The 22441-nt window shown below is 57.8% G+C and overlaps 1 protein-coding gene and 2 long non-coding RNA genes across 4 annotated transcripts in view; 1 reads left to right on the top strand and 2 right to left on the bottom strand.

The window, feature by feature from the left end:
- Positions 1 to 7019, bottom strand: part of TTYH3 (tweety family member 3) — a 29597-nt gene extending 22578 nt beyond the window's left edge. The window contains exon 1 of the mRNA XM_026011321.2: positions 6705 to 7019. Coding sequence (XP_025867106.1) covers positions 6705 to 6827 — 123 coding nt within the window. The 5' untranslated portion in view covers positions 6828 to 7019. The remainder of the gene's footprint in view (positions 1 to 6704) is intronic.
- Positions 7020 to 15845: 8826 nt separating this feature from the next.
- Positions 15846 to 19806, top strand: LOC112929363 (uncharacterized). 2 transcript variants are annotated; one of them, XR_003236920.2, is made up of 3 exons: positions 15846 to 16169; positions 16622 to 16819; positions 18504 to 19806. It is a non-coding gene; the product is annotated as an uncharacterized lncRNA (long non-coding RNA). The 2 variants fall into 2 exon arrangements; XR_012000562.1 differs by lacking the exon at positions 18504 to 19806 and adding an exon at positions 17495 to 17626.
- On the bottom strand, positions 17423 to 21433 carry LOC140598281 (uncharacterized). The gene is made up of 2 exons (XR_012000563.1): positions 19869 to 21433; positions 17423 to 19762 (listed from the first exon to the last, which is right to left on the bottom strand). It is a non-coding gene; the product is annotated as an uncharacterized lncRNA (long non-coding RNA).
- Between the last annotated feature and the right edge of the window lie 1008 nt (positions 21434 to 22441).

The following is a 22441-nucleotide window of genomic DNA, read 5'->3' as shown; positions in this document are numbered from 1 at the left end:
GCCCACATAAGCCTCCTGAGGAAAGCTCTGGAAAAGGCCCCTCTCAGTTCTTGGGCCAGGCTAAGTGGGTGCCGAAGGCTCTGGCCATGCAGCAGAGCTGGGCGCCGGGCTGGCTGTTCAGCCCGCAGCCCCCCACCCCTCTAACACACTTGGCTGTGGCTCCCAAATGCCGACCAGAAATTAAAAACAGATTTTCCACTGTGCTGGGCTTGGGTTTCACGAATTCCATGACGGTGAGCTCGTGGCCATCCTGGAGAAAGCACAGCCAGCGGCCGGCCAAGCAGGAGCCCAGAAGGGGCCCAGCTGTCTGTCCAAGGCTGTCCCCCCAGGCTGAGGGCTGAGGGCTGAGACCCAGAGCACCAGGCCGCACATGGACATGCAGCAGCTGAGCCCTCATGTCCCCACAGGGGAGGGGGTGGGTCATCCCCCAACCCAGACCCTGCCTGCCTGCCACCCTCCAGCCTGCTCTCCTACTGCCCAGGCCACATGAGCTCACGGAGTGAACAGACACAGAACACGGCACAGAGCTTGCCCTCCCCGGGGTGAGGGTATCTATTTTGGTCCTGGTGCTCTAACACGTTTCCCAACATGACACCCAGAAAAGTCCTCTGCTCTTCCCCAGGCTTCTCTGCAAGCGCCTCTCCAATGGCCACCCCTAAGACCTAGGCCACGGGCCTCAGATGCAGCCAGGAGCCAGATTCCTCTGGGGAGTGGTAGGGGCACGCCAGCTGAGGCCTGACGGTGGCCCACATGTGCAGGCTCGTGTGTGTGCACGAGTCCATCTGGGCACATAACCACCAGGCCCCCTGCAGACCCTGGCACAGCCTGGGCTCTCTACCTGGTCCTGCTCCTGGGGGCACACCCCACATCCAGACACCTTCTCTGCAGCCCTCATCCTGCTCCTGATACTTGCCTGAGGCCTGGCTTTGACCAAGGCCCACCCAAGCCCTCACAGCCCCCTCCACAGTGTGAAGCACACTCGCTGCCTCGGCAGATGTCTGCTGTGCGTGGACCCCCCAGGAGTCCTGCTGGGCAGGCAGCAGCACAACTCTGCAGACATGCGTCATCCCATCCCTCCCTCGGAGGGACCCTAGGCAGGCCCTGGCAGTTACACGCCCCACCTTAGGACCTTAGCTCAGGGGCACCCTCTGGAAAGCAGCCCCCACCAACGATAGCATGAGTGACTCCCTGCTCTGGGCGACAGGGCCCAGTGTGTGCCTATCAGAGCCTCACCATGCTAGCTGCAATGGCCTGTCTATGGGTCTGAGTCCTTCCCAAGACCACGAGAGGCCCCCCAGAGCCATGTGAGGGCCATGTGTGAGTGCTGGCCCAGCACAGGGCTAAGGGCAGACTCCCCGCAGACTCCGGGAGCCAGGCACGGGTCCAGCCACGCACTCCTGGGATTCTGCTCCACCCACCATCAGCCTGGTCACATGTCCCAATTCCTGGGGGGGGGGCCACATGGGGACATTTCCTGTATCTGTGACCCAGTCCCTGGGCTGCAGATTCAGTTCCTCTTCCCCAGTCGAAGACTCAGCAGAGCTGCCTGTGGTTGAGGGGGCCCGGTCCCAACACCCGCTGAGCTCCCCAGAACTGGCCCCTGCTTGGGGACCCAGGGAGTCTCTGCATGGGGGCTGAGTCCACGGAAATGGGGGTACCAGGCTGGAGCGCAAGCCTGCCCACATCTTCTAGCTCACCGATGCTGGCTGGTCAGTGGCCTCGATTCTGCTTCTAGAGAGGCCACGATGCCCGCCCCGAGGGCTGCTATGTAGCTGCCCAGAGAAATGCTTAGGAAAAGGAACAGCAGGAGCCCCTTCTGGCAGAGCGGCTGCAGCCTGGGCTAAGAGCCACAGTACAGCCTGCCCAAAGCCTGCCCAAGAGCCCCCGGCCAGAGCTGAAATGGCTGGTGTCCCTCCCCGCATGTCCCCTGGGCAGAGCAGTACAGTGCTGGGGACACAGCTTCTCACCACATCCCCAGGCCCTCCAAAACCAGGAGTCCCCAAAAGGCCTAACAATGGATCCTATGCCAATGCCAAGCGGCAGATGTGCCAGGCTTCCCATTACCCACCTCCCCCCAACCACTGCCAGGGTGTGGACTCGGTTGTAGAGGTAACCAAAGGCCAAGTTCCCCCTCCCCCCTACCAAATAGGAAACAGCCAGTCCATTTGTCCCAGCAGGGCTACCCTGTCCCCCACTACCACATCCCCCAAGTCCAGCTCCTCGGCTCTGTCTATGCACAGGGCATTCTAGAATGTTCCACGCACTCCTCGGGGAGCTCTGTCACACTTGGTCTTACCATCACTCAGCATCCTGACCATAACCGTGGGACGCTGGCACCAAGAACCAAGGGGCAACAAAATGGCCCAAAAGTTGGTGATGATAAGGGCATATGGTGTGACTCCAGTTTTAGGGGACACCTGGCCCACAAGGATACCTGCATGGACAAAATCCAGCCACAGGGGCTCTCTGTTGTTTTCTTCATGCTTGTTCCTGTTTTCCAAATGTCCCATGAATGTTTACAATTTTTGTAAATGAGAAGGCAGGCGACAAACACTTTTCTAACCTCTGGGTTAACAAGAAGGGTGACAACAGGGCTAGCCCACCCACGGGACACAGGCAGCCTGCAGTCAGGTACGTGGCTGACCTTGCCTGAGTCACGGCTTTAACCAAGATGCTGTGGTGTTAGCTAGGAGACCACTGGTCCCTGATGGTCATACAACCCAGAGTTCCAAAAGGCCCTCTGAGCGGCCACCCAGCCTGGGTTCACACACCTCCGGGCATTGAGTGCTCACTACCCACTGAGGCAGGATATTCAGACTCCCTTATTTGGGGCTGAGGCTGAAGTTTCTCTCTGCCTCAGGGCCTTTGCATGTGCTGGTCCTGGTACCAGGACCGGCTTCCCCAAGGTCTCTGCATGGCTACCTCAGTCTTATCTTTAGGGTCTCAACTGAAACATCCCAGAGCTCAGGGTTCTAACAGGAAATAGGTCCCACATTCTGGGCAAACCTGAAGTAAATGCTACCATCTGACCTGGAAAGTGAGCCAGGCCGGTGTCCACTTAATGGCGGGCTCCAGGCAAGTCCCAGTCCTCTGGGCATTCACAGTCTGGCAGGCCAGGTAGCATGTCCTCCAAGAAGCCTTCCCTGACCACTGAGCTCCTGCAGGCCCTGTCCTGACCCCTCCATCACCTCATAGCTTCCAGCTGCCCCCCACACCCCCGCCCCTGAATTGGCAGAGATAACAAGCAAGAATAAGAGATAAAAGAGGCTAAGGGCCAAGAGTGTGAAGTCGACTTTTGCCTGAGGACATGGGGGTGTGGAGAGTCCAAGGGAAGCCCAGAAAGATGGCTGGTCCCACCCAAGGTCACACAAATAGGAAGCAACAGAGCTGGCACCCAGGCCCCCAGTCTCCAGCCTGAAAAGAAGGCTCTGGGACACCGCCCCAAAGCCAGGACAGGCCCTACCATCACCTCATCAAGGCACAGACTGGCCTCAGGCCACATCAGGCCCCCAGACATGGGGCCCAGCCAGCTCAGCTTAGCTGAGCGGCCACCAGTCTCCTCCTTCCTCTGGGTCTGCAATCCCTCCCACTGCCCCCCATAAAATGAGAGTCCCCATCCACTCGGCTGCCCCTTGTACGGGGGGCTCTGGGCCCAACCCCAGGGAAACAAGGCCAGCGGATCTTCCTGGCAGACATGTGGGGGGTGGGGTAGCACAGACCAAACCCAGAAGCTTCTCTGCCTCCTTCCACTACCTGCCCACCCACAGATCCCACCAGCCCCCACAGAAACCACAGCAGCACCCTTCCTGTAATCTGTCCATTCAGCAAACGTCACGGGCCCCTATGAGATGGATTCAGAGGCCGGGGAGCCCCTCCCCTGCAGAATGGAAGTCTTGGGAACAGGGGAGCCTGACACCTTCATCCCCTAGAAAGATGCCATCCTTGCTCCTGCAGAGGCTCCAAAGCCCCCAGTGTACAGCCAGCCAGGGCTCTGGGAGTCCTCAGAATAGCCCTGCAACTGTTCCTAACCTCTGCAGGGGGTGGCAGAGGGGGACCCAGGAGGCCCCCACCCTCCCAGGACAACTCTGGCTCCTACCACCTACTCATCATGTGATTCTGAGCCTCAGTTTGCTAATCTGTACAATGGTGACAACCATCCTCATACCCCAGGCTTGCGAGAGAAAGGGCTAGTGATAGCTCCACATGGTGCCTCAAATCAGGACCTAGCTTAATGGGGTTTTCCAGTGGATTTTACCAGGGCTCCCAGCAGTGGCTGGTGGGGGCAGGAAATAGCAAAGAAAGGCAACAGCTGGTCTCTCCCCTGGACTTGGGCTGCGCTTTGCCCCTGGGCAGTCCAGAAGGCAGAAGCCCTTCTCCCCAGCTGGACCCAGCTCACAAGGGGTCCAGCTGCAGCCCAGGTGGGGATTGGTATAACAGGCTCCCAGGCCCAGAGGGGGTGCCTAGGTCAGGACAATGAGGGGTCCACCACCCAGCAGTGGGAAATGGGATAGGAACAGCTGCCCCTTCACAGCTAGGAATACTGCATCAGGGGAGGCAGGAAGGGGCTCCAGGCCACCGCCCACACCGACCCATGGCCCAGCCACCCAGGAAGGGAGCTCTGTCTGTTGCAACCAAAAATAGAGCAGGAACACAGGGCCCTTGCATTCCCCACTGTGACCCCACAAAAGTGTGCCAGCCCAGATTTCAGGATGTGGCAATTAAGGATCAGAGAGGTCAAATGCTTGCCCAAAAGCACCAGCATGGGAGGGCAGGGGGCAGGATGTATGTCCAGGCCTGGCTCATTCTACAGCCCCCAGCCAGGAGCGGAGGCGGCGGGGGATGGAGACAGGCTGGTTTCCACGCCGTGAATTATTCAGTGGCTAATTCTGCTCCGCAGAGAGGAGGCAGAAGAGTGAGTCAGAGCCCTCCCACAGCGGAGGAGGGAACAGTGATCACAGAGGCTGGGGGCAGACACCAGGGACCTCTTAGGGGCACAGGGCCCTGTAGGGGGTCAGGCTGAGCTGGGGGGCTGGCTACCATTCTGGAGGCTTCCACAGGCTGCAAGCGTTGGCCCCTCACTCCCTTCCCCACAACATGTCCCAGGAGCCCCAGAGGGCAGGAGGTTGGCCCACAGCAGGTGCCGCCTGCAGGCCAGCAGGCCAGCTCTGTGCAAGTCCCAGACACCCCAGGTGGCCCCAGGGGCAACCCAAGAGCTTCCCAACTGAGAAGTGGCAGAGAACTTCCTAAGTACAGCAGAGCCCCTGGCCCGTGGGAGCCAGGAGATGGACGTGACAGAGCCATGACATATGGAAGCCCCTGGGAGCACAGAAGGGTGTTGTTCCCACACTGGTCGGCACCCCAGGGCTGGGCTTGTAGAATGTGGGCGTTGAGTTTTATAAAAATCATGCTCTCTCTGGGCATGCCTGGGCCAATCCTTGGCCCCCTTTCTAATCTGCTTAGAAACAAATCAGCAGAGCTGGGGGTGGGGCGGTGGGGGGCAGGCCTCAGGTGAGCACTGAAGCTGGGAGTGGTGGGCTCCTCTGCAGAGTTGGGGTGCCCATGGAGCCCTTGCTCTCTGCTTCCGATTCTCATCTTCTAGATGAGGGTGGCCACAGAAGACAGAGTTCTACAAAGGCGAGGTGCGATCATATCATGGAATCCTGGATTCCCAGGCCATCTTGACAAGCAAGGCCGTTCTACTCCACCTGGGGCTCTGCAATGACCACTGGAGAGAAAGCACCCCGGGGGAGTTCTGGGTGACCAGGCATCCCTGCCATGGGGCTTCTGGAATCCGGATCCCCAGGCAGGAAGGAAATGCCCACAGCCTGGTCCCCTGCCCTGCACTCAAATGACAGTGGCTCAAGCGAGGGGGGGGGGGGGGGAGTTGGTGCTTGGGCTTGGCATGACCCCAGGCCTCAGGTTCTACTGGGAGAGCCTGGTCCCTTGGGGAGAAGGCTGCAGAGGCTCCCACTGCCCCCTACTCTGCCCAGACTCCCAGACTGAGGCCCACCTTGAGTGTCCCTGTAGTCAGGCCTTCCTTCCTCAGGGGCTACTGGCAGCCGGGTCTCTAGGCAGGCCAGGTGTCACCACCGCACACACGGCACTGTGTGCATCCCCACAGCCTGGCCACCCAGCCGGGGGTCACTGCCAGCCACAGAGGGCTGGCACCTGCCCAGCTCACTCACCCACCAAAATCTTGGCAGGGAGTGGGATTCCCCAGCTGGGGGGAAGGGAGCGAGGAATCCCCTCCTGGCTGCACCCAGTACTCTCAGGTACCAGCTTGGTCTCAGAGCCCTGGGCCCTTGTGGGTTGGGGGCTCTGCAGGGCCACAGGTGAGGGCTGCCCCAGGAGTCAGGCAGGGGCCTGGGCTGGGGCTGACAGCTGGCACAGGGGGCTCCCCCAGACCCCAGAAGGGAGGGCCTAAGTGACACCCTTAGGGGAGAAGACTAGCATCTGCAGGAGGGCCATGGACCCTCGATGCAGGACGGGGGTCTCTAGACGCTCACGGAGGGGAGCCCCAGGACGCAGGAGACCCTGGGGAGGGCGGAGGCCATGACCCTCCAGGGGGACGGGGGCGGCGACCCTCGGGGAGGGGAACCCCCCAGACCCTCGATGGCGGTGGGGGGGGTCGAGGGCCCCCAGACTCCGGCATGGCGAGGCCCGGACCCCGGGTCCTGACCCCCGACCCCGGGGGGCCGCGTCACCTGCTGGTAGTCGGTGTCCTCGGGCCGGAACTGGCTGCTGGTGGTCTCCCAGCGCAGGTCGAAGTGGGGCAGCCGGTGCAGGAGGTTCACCCACCAGGGCGCCGCGTAGCTGACCCCGGCCATGGCGGGCCGGCTGCCTCGGGCGCGCGCCGCCGCGGGGCTCCCTCGCTGGCCCGGGGGCGCGGGCTTCAGGGGTCCGCCACCCCCCGCCTGGCCGCCCGCATCGCCCGCGCGCTCCTGGGCCCGGCCCGGCCCGGCTCGGCCCGGCTCGGCTGCGCTCGGCTCCGCTCGGCCGCCCGCGCCCGCCGCCTCTTTGTTCGCCGCCGCCGCCGCCGCCGCCGCCGCCTCCACGCGCGCCCCCGCCCGCCGCCCGCCGCCCCGCCCCCGCGCCGCCATTGGTCCGCCGCCCGCCGGCCCCGCCTCTGCCGCCGGCCCCGCCCCCCGCCGCCATTGGTCCGCCGCCCGCCGGCCCCGCCCCCGCGCGCCCGCCCCGCAGGCCTCCGCCCCCAGTCCGTCATTGGCTCGCTAGAGGAGGCTCCGCCCACCAGGAGCCCCGCCCCTCGGCCAAGGGGCGCCGAGCGGGGAAGACGGAGCGGACACCCGGCGCCCAGCCGCTGATTCTCCACCCGCAGGTGGGGGTGGGGGCTGGAACCCCGCTGCACATCGGCACGCCTGGCTGCGCTTCCCAGGGTTCCCAGGGTGCTCGCTCGTCGGCTCGACCGCAGCACGTTCCTTGAGCTTCTGCGGGGGTTCAGCCTGGAGGGGCTCCGCTGGCCTCTTATTATTATTTCTGGACCTCTTGCATCCTGAGAAACAGGTCCCTCCTTACATCTGGGACTTTGTCACCTGCTATGTTCTGGCTCAGCCAGCTCTGTGGGCAGACAGGCCCCTTCTGGCAGGCTGGCTGCGCTCTTGTAGACTCCGGGCAGTGGCTTCCCAAGAGGCCTGTCCATCTGCTCACCTGCTTGACCTGACTTGTCTGTTTTCTTGTAATAAGGCTGGGTGGCCTCACTTGGCCTCCTGCAAAGGCCCATGGGCATAGGAGAGCCTTTGCAAAACTATGGTGTCCACCCATGGGATAATGTAGATACCACCCAGTTGGGGAAGAACAGCCTTGCAGGAAGAGAGAGGTCACATTCTCCATCCCTAAAGGGCATGGTGTCTGGGTCCTGTTATTAGCAGCAGGTCACACAGCCACAGACCCCCTGCATCACCCTGACTCCCATGCCCCCAGGCACCAGTGTATCAAGCCTACCAGGGTCCTCATGTGGAGGCATGGGGTCTATGAGCTCTTTTCCATGTTTCCAGAAGCCCCAAAACATTGTGCATTTCCATCTGATAAGGCCAGAAATCCTGACCTAAACATGTGAAATGATAACTCAGCTGTCCTGAGTGGACTTGTGTCCTCCCCACCCCCACAACACACACACACACACACACACACACACACACACACACACACACAGATAAGTCCTTGTCCTAACTCCTGGTACCTGTAACTGTGGTTTTATCTGGAAATAGGATCATTGCAAATGTGAACAAGTTACGATGAGGTCATACTAGACTATGGCAAGCCCTAATCAAATGACGATGTCTTCATAAGAAGGAATTTGGACACATTGACTCGGAGATGCAGAGACACAGAGGGAAACACCATATGAAAACAGAAGCAGGGTTGGGGGTAATGTCTCTGTAGCCAAGTGACCCTGAGGGTCACCAGAGCCACCAGCAGCCAGGACAGAGAGGCCTGCAGTAGAGTTTCCCTCAGAGCATCACAAAGAAACAGCCCTGCCGACATTTCAACCTCAAATGTGGGTATCCAGAACTGGGAGACCCTAAATGCCTATTGTTCAAGCTGTCCAGTATGTGGTGCTTTGTTATAGCATCTGCAGGAAACTCATACGTTGGGCTGTTCAGAGCTTCCACATGGCAGGTGTTCTGCACCTCTGCGTGGCCGGAACGGCAAAGGAGGTCATTGCTGATCAATACTCACAATGTGTCTGGTCTGTGGAAACTTTTCCTAAGATTGAGGGAGGGGAATGGGCCCTGGAGGGAAAGTAATAAAGGGGCCCAGGGTGGAGAAAAGGAAGAACCTACAACACATAGTTCTAGAAAAGCACTTCAAGAGCCTCAAATCTACTGTGGCTTAGGGCCCCCAGGTACTAGAGATAAACCCCCCTCCCTGAGACTGAAAGGCCCCCAGGAAACCACAGTTCTTTGGTGGGCAAGTAGGATCCAGGGGTTCTGGAGTCTGACACTTGTAGCTGTGTGATCTTGGGGAAACATCTTTACTCCTGTCCCTGATGGGCAAAAGGGGTTCCTGTAGCCCCACACCCAGAAGGGTGACAGGTAAAGGGAGAATCCTGGGTGGAGGGGAGAGGCTACAAGGAAGTCCTGTCTGCCACTCACACACACCATCCTTTTACCTGGTGGTACTGGCTCAAGTGACACTGGTGGTTTTTCCTGCCTACCCTGGACAGCTGTGGCCAGACTCTGGCCCCACTCTACAGATGGACAAACTGAGTCCCAAGCCCCACCATATCTCTGAATCACCACCCAAGCAGGGAACCAAGACTCAGGCTTGTGCTGTTGGCCGTAGACCGAATGACCTGAAGTAGAGCACTGCTGACCCAAGAAGTCAGAGAGGACTCCTTCTGCTTTGCTGGCCCCTGACCAGGGTAGCAAAGGACACACTCTCAGTGACTCAGCAGTGACTCAAGAGAAGGCAAGGGAAACAGCTAGTCCTCCTCCAGCTAGGGAAGCAGCTGGAGCATCCCAGGGGGTGATCAGCAGCGGGGACATCCCATCACCTCTACCATGGGGACCTGGAGCCAGGAGCCCAAAGGCAGGAAGGACAGCTGGCAGTCTCCAGCTGAGCATCCCTGAGCCAAGCACCCCTGGAGTGCCCACGCCCGTGTCCTCCAGCTCCCCACCAGGTGCCCACATCACAGAGGGGTAGTGAGGGGGGTTTCAAGCCTCAGGAATGAAGAAACTTGTTCTTTATCCACACAGTCAGGTGGCAGACAGATGGGCCTCAGTCCTTGTTTAAAATGGGATTAGAACCAGTCCCATATTGGGGCATCTGGTGAAGCACTGGTCTTCAGCTCAGGTCATGATCCCAGGGTTCTGGGATGGAGGCCCACGTTGGGTTCCACATTCGGCAGGGAGTCTACTTCTCCCTTTCCCTCTGCCTCTCTACCAGCTCAGGCTCTCAATCAATTAAATAAATGAAATCTTAAAAATAAAAAACAAAAAAACAAAACAAAACAAAAAACAGTCCCATGTCCTGGGAAGTTTGTGTGGTGGAGGCCATGCCTGGAAACGGCAGCAGGGACCAGGTTCCCATGCACATTCCGTGTGTGGGCACCATTCTGGTGCTCCCATGACTTCTCCACCTCCAAAGCTCTATCTCTGAATTAACTTTTCCACATGACGACCTCAGATCCTCTGTGAGCCTTTGCCTTCTCATGGCTGAAATGGGTAGAGTCATCCTTCACTCAGGAATGAAGCGCTGACTCACGCTGTCACGTGGATGAACCTCAAAAAACATGACAGAAGCGAGACACAAGGTGCCACATCTTGTGTGATTCCATTTCTAAGAAGTGTTTGGCGTAAGTGAACCTAGAGAAACAGAAAGTGGCTGAGTGGATGCAAGAGACTGGGGCTTTAGGGGTAGGAGGAAGAACAGGGAGTCACTGATGAATGGGTATTGGGGTTTCTCTTTGTACTGTACTCTGGGGAAAACTTTGGGAACAGAGGTAGTGCTTGCACAATATTGTGAATGCACTGAATGCCATTGAACTGTTCACTTAAAAACAGAATAGTTATATCTTACTGCACACACAAAATATGATTACATACCCCCCTCCCTTCCTTCCTTCCGGTGAAGTAGAGTTTGTGAGCAAAGGACAGAGATGAGAAAGCTGCTTAGACGCATCTGGTAGAAGCATCTGGAATGCAGTGGGAGGGACAGGCCAGACCAGGAACTCCCCAGGGTCCGAGTCCCAGGCCAGGAAGGTGGCTGAGTTGAGGCTCCTGAATGGTTGTCCCAAGACCTGTGGGCGCCAGGAGAAAGGCCTGGCAGGGCCAGGTCCCCAGATGCTGGGGCGGAAGCCAGAACAATGGCATCCCCTGCATTTGGACCCCTTCCAGAGAGGTTCACATTTTCCATGGAGATAGCACTCATGAGAACTGGCAGGGAGAAAAGAAAGCCAGGGGCCAGGTTTCCCTGGCGCCTGCTGCGCCCAATGTGGCTGGGTGATGCTCTGCTGCATGCTCCCTGTGGATACCTGGCTCGTGGGTCCTGGTCATGGGGAAGCCGTGGGAGCACTGCTTTCACTCCACCAGGTGACCTGGTGGAGAGATGCCAGCCTGCCTGGTCCCCGAGAGGTCCACAGGGCAAGGCGAACACAGACCCAGCCAGAGTGAGGATGTGAGCACCCCTCACTTGTCTGGAACCACCTCCCCAGCAGCCTTGCCTATCCAGAGAGCCCCTGGAACAGTAAATCAACAGGGATGGCCGCTGGCAGCCAGGGATCCCGCCCCAAGTCCCAGCCTGCAAGCTTCGTCTTGCTCAGAGCCTCCTTCCTGCTGGCCCAACACGCAGCACAGACAGGGCTGGTCTCTGGGACCCTGGGCTGAAATGACAGGAGAAGAGCATTCACAGAGACCCCCACCTCCGGGGTGGGGCGATTTCCCCATAGCCCCTCCACCCTGCCTGTCTGCCTGGCCCAGCAGGGCCGCCAGGTCTCGCCGTGAGGAGCATCACGTCAAGAGTCACCGGAGGGACTCGGGCTCATCTCAGGCTTTGTCCACCAACTCTGAGCCCATTGGAAACCCCATGTCACCTTCCAGGGCTTTATGCTCACAAAGCACAGCCTCCCCATTTTACAGCTGAGAAAACTGAGCTTCCAAACCACAAGCCTGGCTCGTCAACAAAGCAGGAAGCTGTGTCCAGTGGTTCATCTCACGCCAGAAGATGAGAATCTGTGCACTGCACAGATAGCACGGACACCAGCCCCGAGCCGGATGGCTCATCTTTACAGCCTGCAAGAGAACCATTGCTCCCTCATTTTACAGACAAGGATACTAAGGCCCAGGACTTGAAGCTGCTCGCCCCGAGTCCCAAGCCAGGAAGCTGGAGACACCTTGGGGCCACTGGGTAGTGCACACCTTGTCCTGGTCCAAACTGAGGTCCAGCCTTTGCCTTCAGCTTTGGGAAGATCTACGTCAAGACTGTAACTGTGTCTTCATTTAGGGCAGGGACTGGCCCCATTAGAAGACCAGCTGCATGGGATGCAGGATGCTTGGGTGGCTGGCTCAGTGGTTCAGCATCTGCCTTCAGCTCAGGGTCGATCCCAGGGTTATGGGATCGAGTCTCACATTGGGCTCTCTGCATGGAGCCTGCTTCTCTCTCTGCCTGTGTCTCTGCCTCTCTCTCTGTGTGTCTCTCATGAATAAATAAATAAAATCTAAAAAAAAAAAAAAGAGAAGACAAGACCAGCCAGATGATTTAGGATGGGGGCTTCGGGGTCCCACGGCATCAGCCGACTTGGTAACCACGTGGGCAATGAATGAATGAATGAATCAATTAGTCGTGCCTGTGTCACAGAACCCGAGGGCGGGGCTGGGGTGGGGCCCCCTGGCTGGCTATGCTCCATGCATTTGCTCATATGTCACTGCCGGAGGGTCACCCACCCTGAGGGCAACAGAAATGTCTCCTGTGAACACCTCCTGGGCTGCCGTCTTGCAGCACTAACTTTGGCTGGTTTTAAGCCTTCGTGGTAATGAACTGTTTTGGGGAGTTTATCTTGCTTTCATGATGTCCATGAGTCCTTCTAGTGAATTCTCGAATCTCAGTGTGGTTTGGAGAGCTCTCCAGACTTATGGCAGGTGGAGTGAGCAATGAGACAATCTCAGGGACAATGCCCTCAGACTCTCAGGCAACTTCCCTGTCACACTTGGATCTTGCTCAACCGTGCACGAGATGGGTGACCACCATCCCCCTGTTAGGAGGAGAAAAAAGGGCTCAGAGAATTAATTACACATACAAGATGTAAACCTCTGTCTTTCAAATTTTAATCTAAACCTCTCTGCAGTGTAGACCACCAAGCCATGTATTTTGAAAAGGCCAGTGTAGGACTTATTTATTGCTGCATAATGAACCACCTCAGAACTTGCTGGGGTTTTTTAAATTTTTTTTTAATCTATTTTTTTATTTTTTTCATTTATGATAGTCACAGAGAGAGAGAGAGAGGCAGAGACACAGGCAGAGGGAGAAGCAGGCTCCATGCACCGGGAGCCTGATGTGGGATTTGATCCCGGGTCTCCAGGATCGCACCCTGGGCCAAAGGCAAGCGCCAAACCACTGCGCCACCCAGGGATCCCCGAACTTGCTGGTTTAAAACAACCGCTGCCTTATTCGTTCATGACTCCGGGGGTCAGCTGCTTGGTGCAGCTGGGTGACTCTTGGGCTGCTGTCACCCTGTGGTCATGGGGCAGCTCCGCTGGTGCTGGATGGTCTCAGATGCTCTCACTGGTGGCTGGTGATTGGTGCTGACCCTGTGGGCCATGTGGTTCCTGCCAGCCACGTCGGGCTTCTTCCTTGGTGTCTCGGGAGGCTGGAGAGCACAAGCCCTGAAGCATGAGCGCTTGTCTGCTCATGTCCTGGTTAATAATGCTCCATTGGCCAAAGCCAGTCATAGCCAAGCCCAGAGACAACAGGCAGGACAGAACAAGACATGGACACAGGGAAGTATAGACTCAGGGTTGTGGCTATAGCAATCTTGACTGTGTGGACTTCCAAAAGGGGAATGGATTTCTTAAAGTTCTGGTGCTCTCAATGGCCATGAGAATACATCCTCTTCCTCCCTGGCAGGCACAGAGGAGGCACAAGAGGGTCTTTGAAGCTGAAGGACTCGTCGTTTCCTCCTGGCGGCTCATGACCCTGACCTCCGTCTCCAGGAGCAGTGGGAAGGGGACTCTGGCTTCTAGCTGGTAACAAAGGCTGGCCAGGCAGCCATTGGAAGGATGGGCTGCCAATCACACGGTCCCCTTGCTGGGGGGGAGAGAAGATGTCTTCCTGGGACCTCGGAAGCAGGCCAGCAGCGTGGGGAGGGATCGGGGCCCCTGGCCTGGGGCCGTGGGAGAGATAGGCTCTCCCCTCCTCCGGAGCCCTGCCAGCTGCTCCCAGGCTTGGGCTGTCTGCTGACACTGTTCCCCTTCCAAGAGCTGAGCCCCCTGGGTCGGGCAGCCTTCCAATAGCAGTCCCCCCGTCTGTAAAAGGAGGACAATCTTGCCTCCCTCCCTGGGTGGGTGCCAGGATTACACTAGAAAGGGGATGTTCACAGCCGAAACCCAGCTTCCTTCCATCATTGTAAGCTGTTGTCCCACATGATGCACCCAAGTGCCCTTGGGGGCCTGTCATTCACCCCACCACTGCTATGGCCCTGCCCACGTCGTCACCTTGGGGACAGAGTCCACAGGGGCTTAGACTGGCCTCGTTCCCTCACACATGGTTTTGCTGGTCAGGGTGGGGCCCAGGGAGACGGGGTGCGCCAGGTTTCCCTCCCCAGGGTGGGCTGCCTCTTCTGGGACGCTGTGGAGACCTCCTGCTCCCCTTGGTCCAGAAGGAAATATCAGCCCACCCAGGGCTGTTAGAGGAAGCACCTCCCCCACTGTGTCACTGGGCACCTGGGGCAGACAGGGCCATGCTCCCTGCCTGAGCTTGTCCTCACCACCCTTGTCTGCATGAGGGACGCTGACTGTGCCACTCCCCTGCCGCCCTCATCCTCCCTATCTCTCCCGGAGGTGCAGGGCGGCAAGGGTCAGGACAGGGGCAAGGCAGAGGCTTCCGGAACCAAGGCTATGATGATGATGTCACCATGGCCCTTGATGGGTGCTCCGTGCATGTCCTGGAATGGACACCCTCATGATCTCCGGGAGGTGCCCTGGCTGGCATAGGCCCGCTCCAGCCACCTGCTCACAGCCACCCACAGACAACGTGGCCCCTGTCACTCCCTCGTTTACAGATGGGGAAGCTGAGGTTTGGGTCACCCCAGGTCACTGGTCAGGGTGGTCTGGCTGGAACTCTTGGCCTGGATTCTTTTGTCTGCAGGCACAGGACCCCTTTCCTCCTCAGATACCCCAGCTGGCTCTGCAGCATGGGTGGGGAGAGGTGGGCAAGTGGGAGGCACCACAGGGCTCACCATCCTGCCTGTCTCTACTATCTCCATCAGGGCCCCAGGAATGCATCGAGATCACTGAGGATGGAGTGTGCTGGAAATGTGCTGCCTGTCTGGAGGGGTATCCCCATATCCCCCACCCCGGGATGCTCTGAGTGCTCTCCTCTCTCTGCACAGGTGGCTGGGAGGGGCTGGCTTCACTGGGCTCCAGTGGGCACTGGAGGGGGGCAGCAAGCAGCATTGACAGGCTTCCTCACCAGCCCCTGAGCCATTGTGTGCCCTCCCAGCTGCCAGCGGGTCCTTCACCTCCTGAAATACAAATCAGAGCTTGTCATTCTGCTGCCAGCAGCCCTTCCCTGCTCCCAAGGTTCCCAGGGCTGAAGCCCCCCTGCAGCCTCTACTTCCGCCCTGGCCCACCAGCCCCAGGCACATTGGAGCCAATTCCAGTTCCAGGGTGAGGACCCCCACCCACACAGCCCTACCCCTCATTCCCTCCCCTGGGCCCCCTGGCCACTGCTTGCTCTGTACTCTGTGCCCCTAGGCCTCTGGGGCCTGGACCCTCGCCACCCGGGTAGGGAAGGCCCCACCAGAGTTCTGCCCACTGGGGGCCTGGCACCCTGGCATGTACATATTTGCTGGATGCAGGAATTCACTGCAGTCTGCATGGCGCTCTGCCCAGTTGACAGGCTTGCAAACAGATGAAATACACCCTGGTACTTGAAGGGGCACAGAGCTTACCCCCTCTGTGCCAGGCACACAGCAAAACATGTAGCAAATAGTAGAGTGGGCAAAGGAAGTGTGAGAGGAGGGGCTGATCCAGAGACCTTCCCGGCAGGCCACTTGGGCTGGCCTGGGGGACAGGAGGCTGCTGGCAGGAAACAGCTTGTGCAAGAGGGTCAGTTGGAGGGGGTGTTGCTGTGTGTGCCTGAAAGGGAGGACAGGGGTCAGGGCCAGGAGCAGGGAGCTGTGCCAAGCTGGGACATGGAGGGAGTCCAAGCTGCCACGTGGAACCTCAATGAGTCTGTTGGGGAGAGAAGGTGTGCGTTTACACTGGTTTTCAACAAAGGAGCACAGGGCAGTGTGGGGAGGGTGGACCCAAGGGCCTGACTCTAGAATCACGGTGCCAGGAGGGAGATGAGGAACAGGGAGGAGAGTGCCAGCCACCTCGCTGGATCTTACCTCCCCTTCTTCCTTAGTAACAGAACCTCCTGTTTTTATTGTGTCTATGGCCAGTTAGAATAAAGACAACATTTTCCAAGCTCCTGGGCAGCTGGATATGCAGGTAACTATCTTCTGACCAAGGGGACATCAATAGAAGTGTGAGGGGACACCTCCTTTCTCCTTCCTTTCTGTTGGCAAGAGTGTGTGTCAAGGCTGGTATCCAAACAGCCACTTTGGGCCATGAAGCCTTGTGTTCCGGGGAGTGAAGCAACAAGAGTATGGGTCTTTGAAAATTGTGCAGCCACCCTATCTTACCTGCACTGTTTCTCTGGGGCCTTTGGAAACTTCTAATGTGTTTGGGGTTACTGTGATTTTAGGTTTACTGTGATTCTCCAGCCAGATCTAAACCTAACAAATGCAAGGATGGAGGGGAGGGCTCAGATTCTGAGGGCTCTACGGAAACTTGATGGGGTGTGGGGAGCAAGAAGAGAGAGCCAAGGCTGCCTTTGAGGTCCTATTGGGAGGTAGAATGATTTGTTCAGCATGCATTAGGCACCTTCTGTGTCTGCTCAGTATACAGGTGAATGCCTGCTTTCTTCAGGGAGCTTGTGGTCCTCAATGGGACAGACAGACACTTGAAGAGCTCTGCTGGAAGAAGCAGCCGTGAAGCCCTTCGTGCGTTTGTTCTGCAGTTATTGAGCACCTACTCTGTACCAGGTGCTGTGCTAGGTCTTGGGACCAGCAACAGGCATCACAAACCCAGTATGGAAGGTAGGGAGTCTGATGGGAATGTCAGACAAGCATCAAATGATCTTGTCATTAAATGACAGAGTAGAACTCGCCAAGTGCTACAGGGGGAATCCCAGGCCCTCAGCGTGAGTGACTGCCCGAGACTGGGGAGGAGGGGCCGAGGGGGTGGTGGTGGTGTCAGGGCACGGGAGGCTCCCAGGGGCTTTGTGACACTCTGCCCTGTGGGGTGGGTGTCTCCAGGGCTCTCCTAGACCAAAGCCACTTGCCCAGTGCTTCTCCCTCCCACTTGTTCCTGGCGGCCCCGACTTGGCTGTGGTTGACAGCAGATGGGGCCTGGCCAAAGCGAGTCCAGGCCCACAGGATGAAGGGGCAGGGCCATGCAGGCAAGGCTGGGGTGCTGGTTTGGGCTGTCATGGGCAGGGATGGACACGAAGAGGAGTGGACACATGGGGGCCAGCTTTAGGAGGTGAAGGCGATGGGAGATTGTGTCGACACATTGGGGACAGTGATGAAGGAGAGGGAGAGGCCCACGTAGCACCCCCTCCAGGCTTCTGGCCTGTGTGCTTGGTGACGGGTGGAGGAGGGGTCCTCTGAGGCTGTGCCTGATGGGAGGAGAGAATCAAGTCACTTAGAGGGATTTTTTAATTGGGGTAAAGTATATATAACATAGCATTTACCATTTTCACCAATTCCCAGCATCCAGTTCAGGGGTACACTCACACTATTGCACACCTGCCCCATCTGGATCCAGAATGTTCCAACCACTCACACTGAGATGCCGACCTCATCATGCATGGACCCCCATGCCCGCCTCAGCCTGGGCACCACCATCTGCTGTCTCTGTGGGTTTCACAGCTCCAGGGACCTTGTACAAGTGGACTCAAGCAGTGTTAGTCTTTTTGTGACAGTCTCGTTTCTTTGTCTTTCTTTCTTTCTTCTCTCTCTCTTTCTTTCTTTCTTTCTTTTCTTTCTTTCTTCTTTCTTTCTCCTTTCTTTCTTTTTTTCTAAGATTTTACTTATTTATTCATGAGAGATACATAGAGAGAGAGGCAGAGACATAGGCAGAGGGAGAAGCAGGCTCCCCATGGGGATCCCGATGTGGGACTTGATCCCAGGACCCTGGGGTCATGCCCTGGGTCGAAGGCAGATGCTCAAACACTGAGCCACCCAGGCGCCCCATGACCACCTCATTTCAATGAGCCCCAGGTCCTGTCCTCCAGTTCAGCACTGGGTAGCAAGGGTCCGTGCTTCCTTCCTCTTCAAGGCTGTGGAATGATCCCCTGTGTGTGTGGACGGCATCTTGTTTGTTCCTCTGACAATGGACAGTTACCGTCTGACTCCGGGGAGCACTGCTGCTGTGGACGTGGGTGTGCGAATCCCTCTTTGAGTCCCCGATTGGAGTTCTTTGGGGCCATATTCCTGGCTGGGGCCTGTGCTGATTCTGTTTCCTTTTCTTTTCTTTTTTTTTAAATTTTTATTTATTTTATGATAGTCACACACACACACACACACACACACACACAGAGAGAGAGAGAGAGAGAGAGAGAGAGAGAGAGGCAGAGACACAGGCAGAGGGAGAAGCAGGCTCCATGCACCGGGAGCCCGACGTGGGATTTGATCCGGGGTCTCCAGGATCGCGCCCTGAGCCAAAGGCAGGCATCAAACCGCTGCGCCAACCAGGGATCCCTCTGTTTTCTTTTCTGAGGAGCTGCCAGACTGTTTCCCAGAGCGGCTGACCCGTCTTCCATTCCCACCGACAGTGAGTGGGCAAGGGTGCTGACTCCTCTGCATCCTCCCCAGCACCTGTGACATTGTGTGATTTTATGTTACATTATGCGAGTCTATCTCATGACTTTGTGTGTGATTTTACTGCCATAGCCATCCTGGTGGGCATGAGGTTGCTGAGTGTAATTTTGGACAAGTTGAGGTGGAGGTCTTGGAACATCCCCAAGGCAATGAGGAGGGGATGGCTGGGCAGCCAGGACTGGGGTGAGCAGACCATCCCTGGCTGCAGAGGCACATGTGCCATCATCCACGCAGCACAGACGACGGAGGCTATGGCACCTGTGAGCTCGTAGGAGCGGAGGACACCGGTGGGTGGCAGTGGTCTGTGGCACAGGGGTGTGGGTTTTGTGGCAACTGAGGGAAGGGGTGGTCAGCGGTGTCACCTGTCGCTGGGAGGTCTAAACTTCCATGGGCTTCGGGGTGAAGGTGGGCGTCTGAGGCTGGAGCAGAGAGCCTCCTCTCAGTCCCCAGCAGGAAGAGGAAAGAGTCGACACAGGAGAGAGAAGTCAAGATGCCATCAGTAGTAACCACATAAGGACGGGGATGCAATCGAGTAGCAAACAGAAATGTAGAAGATTCCAGAAGCATACATGCAGATCATACCTCTACCTCAGGCCTCCAGAAGCAAAGAACGAACGCAGCAGAGTCCACAGAATTCTGAGAGATTTTTGTCAGGACCTCTCCTGATTTCCAAAGTACTCACTGCAGGGGTGGATGGGTGGGCAAGAGACATGGTTCAGAATGTTCCAGAATGCCCTGAGACACCTCTCCACCCCCCAGCTGCAGGATGCGCTTTTTCGGAGCGCCACGTGTCCTGCTGGGGGGCAGTCGGAAGCCGACCAAGTGCCTCTGGGCAGAGAAGCTGCCTGGGATGTGGGGTGAGCCTGAGGGCAGCCTCGGCCCTGCGCTGCCTCTCAGGGGGCCGCCCAGAGCAACCACGGCTGCACCACGCCCTTCGTCCCAGCGAGTAGGACAAGGAGCATCCCTGGAAGCAGAAGCCACCCCGCAGCGCGGCAGAAGGGACGGAGGATACAGCCCACACAGCCCGTGGAGGACGGCGACCCAGGTCGTCAGCAAGCGTCAGGAGAGACTGGGAGATCCTGGCTCTGGTGCCTGGAGCACGGGACCCAATGCCCAGCGTGAGCCCGGTGATCAGACGGTCCCTCAGGCTCCTTTCCTCTGTTGAATTCAAGTAACATTAAAGGTGGTATTTAAAAACCAAACCAGCACATATCCGTCTCTTTCTAGCCTATTGTAAACTTATGTCTACGTGGCATTTACCTACCTGCCTTCCTTCCTTCCGTCCGGTCCATCTACCCTGCCCTCCGTATACAAATGCAGGGAGGCATGGACGCAGTGATATTTACCCAATGCCAACGGCGGTTATCTCTGCGCAGAAGGACTGTGGACCCTGTGTGGCAGCTCGAGGCTTTTCTAGCTTTTGCAATAATGTGTTAGATGTGAGGGAAGTGGTCTGAGAGCCAGCGGGCAGGAGGCAGGGTGCACAAGGCAGAGGTTGGGGGTGTCAGGGCACGGGGACAGTGGGTGGGTTCTTTCCAGGATGGTCCAAATATAAGAGGAGGATTTCCCCCTGAAACACATCCTTGGGGAATGAGGACCCTGCCTTGGGCTTAAGTGCTTACCCAGCATCTCATCCTGCGGGGCTCTCAACACGGCAGCCTGGCTCCTGAGAGCCAGAGCCGGGGGGCCCTTCCGACAGAGCCAGCTAAAACTGTCACCATCGTAGCAGGAGAGCCTCATGTCTCAAATGCTGGGTGTCCCCTGTGGCACTGGCCTTTGGAAAATCTCTTGGCGCACACAGCTGTGATTACACTGTGAGAGACGAGTGCCCGCGGCCGGGCAGGAGCCAGCACACCGGGACACAGACGTCCTCACGTCCTCACGCCTGTCCTCAATGCTTGGGTAGAAGTGTTTCCAGAGGCCAAGGTTTCCTTACGGATCTTTACATGGCTGATGATCGGACAGCATGGGCAAAGTGAGGACGACGTGCATTGGAAACTGTCCCGTGACTCACATGGGGTGGTGTAGATGCCGGTGTGAGCTGGCCAAACCCACGAGTGGCTTATTTCATAAGTGGTTGTAAATATGTCCGTAGGACCCAAGAACACACTACTTACAGACAAGCTGGCGTTGGACAACTTCATCCACATCTTTCAAAAGTGCCTGTTTGCACATTGGTCACACATTCCCCTTTTGTGTGGTCTTCTCCTTGGAACAACAGAGGTGCCCCATATAGTTCAGCACTGCCAGAGTTTATAGCATGTGTATGTGTTTGTGAGTTTTTGCATATTCATGTGTGTGTTTGTGGTGCGTGTTTGTATGCATGTTTGCGTGTGCATATGTGTGTGCGCATGCCCATGTCCATCGGCATGTGTCTGTCCACAGGTGTTTGTGTGAGGGGCGGTGTGGCCCATTCCATGGGGATGGCTGGTGGCCTTGCTCAGATGTGGCAGCAGAGTGGGGCTCTGGGCAGGAGCCCGGGGCCTGGTGACCGAGTGTAGGGTGAGGAGCATGGAGGGAGACAGGGGTGATGGCCAGGTTTCTGGCTCAGGAAACCCAGAGGCCTGTGATGTTGTCATGGAGACAGCATCGAGGGGCAGGGTGCAGGTTACAGGGCGAAGGTCAAAGCTGGGCCAAGCTGAGTTTGAGGCATCTGAGACACGTAGGTGCAGACATTCATCTCAATCTCCGGGGAGTCCGGGTGTTAGGGACAGGGCCCTGGGGTTGCCCGTGCCCGGCAGGCAGGCAGGGGACAGGGCTGGTAGAGCTCGGGGGCTGGGCAGGGTGGAAACTGAGATGAGACATGGGGCAGCAGCCACCGTGTCAGTGCTGCTGAGGGGGCCGGCCCTGGAGCTGAGCTGGGGAAAGGCAGTCCAGGCAGATGGCAGGCCGTCAGCAGGGACAGCCACTCTAGGGCCCCGACCCCAGCAACCCCCTCCCTTCCCACCCCTTGCAACCAGGAAGGGGAGGGCTGAGGAAGAAGCGGCCAGGCTGGGCTCCTGAATGAAAGCCCTGGGGCCTTGGCACACATTGGACCCTCTCCTTTGAATCCCTGGCAGTTCTGGGGCTTAATTAACGAACAGCTCGGGGCACCCCTCTCTCTTCAGAAAGGACTCCATGGAAACGTCCCACAGGCTCCTTAGGCAGGCTCTGGTTAATGGGGCCGCTCCTCGGGGCTGTAACGGCCCGGCTGGGTTCCCAGCATGTTAATGGAAGGTGCTGGCCAAAGGCCATCCGCTGGCACCCACGCCAGCAACCTGGGCCCGTTCCTCCTCCTCATTCACGTTCCCAGCCCAGTAGCAGCGCTGGAAGGAGCCAGGGATTTGGAGTCTGACATTTTTTTTTTTCCTATTCCCTGGTGACTTTTGAAAAATCTCACTTTTAAAGTCATCTTGGCCAAGGGCCTGGGGGTAACTTGCAGTCATGAGTGGTAAAGAGGCCACACGGTCCTTGCGGGCCAGACTGGGCACCAGACCAGTGACTCCCAGGAGCCCAGAGCCAGTGGCAGGAACGGGGAGGTTATGTGTGTTGGTGAGGTGTGTATCTGTATGCATACTTGCGTACCATGTGTTTGTCTACACCTGCTGGCCGGGGCCGAGGCTGGAGCTATCCCCCCAACCCTGGAGGCTGCGCCTGTGCTGGTGGACCTCAGGCTCTTGGAAGGACCCATGGGGGTGGGCTCAAGGCTGGGGAGGGTGTCTGAGGGGCCCTGCCCTCCGCTGCCACAGACTCCATCAGGCCCAAGCAGCTTCCCGACAAAGCAAGAAGCCTTCCCAATGAGCTATTGGTTAAAGAGACGCATGGTGATGGGGCACGAGGTGGGCTTGGGCAAGCGCT

The sequence above is a fragment of the Vulpes vulpes genome, chromosome 3 (genome assembly GCF_048418805.1).
Source record: "Vulpes vulpes isolate BD-2025 chromosome 3, VulVul3, whole genome shotgun sequence".
Taxonomy (NCBI): domain Eukaryota; kingdom Metazoa; phylum Chordata; class Mammalia; order Carnivora; family Canidae; genus Vulpes; species Vulpes vulpes.
The sequence above is the reverse complement of the archived record's forward strand: the minus strand, read 5'-3'. Positions and strand labels throughout refer to the sequence as shown.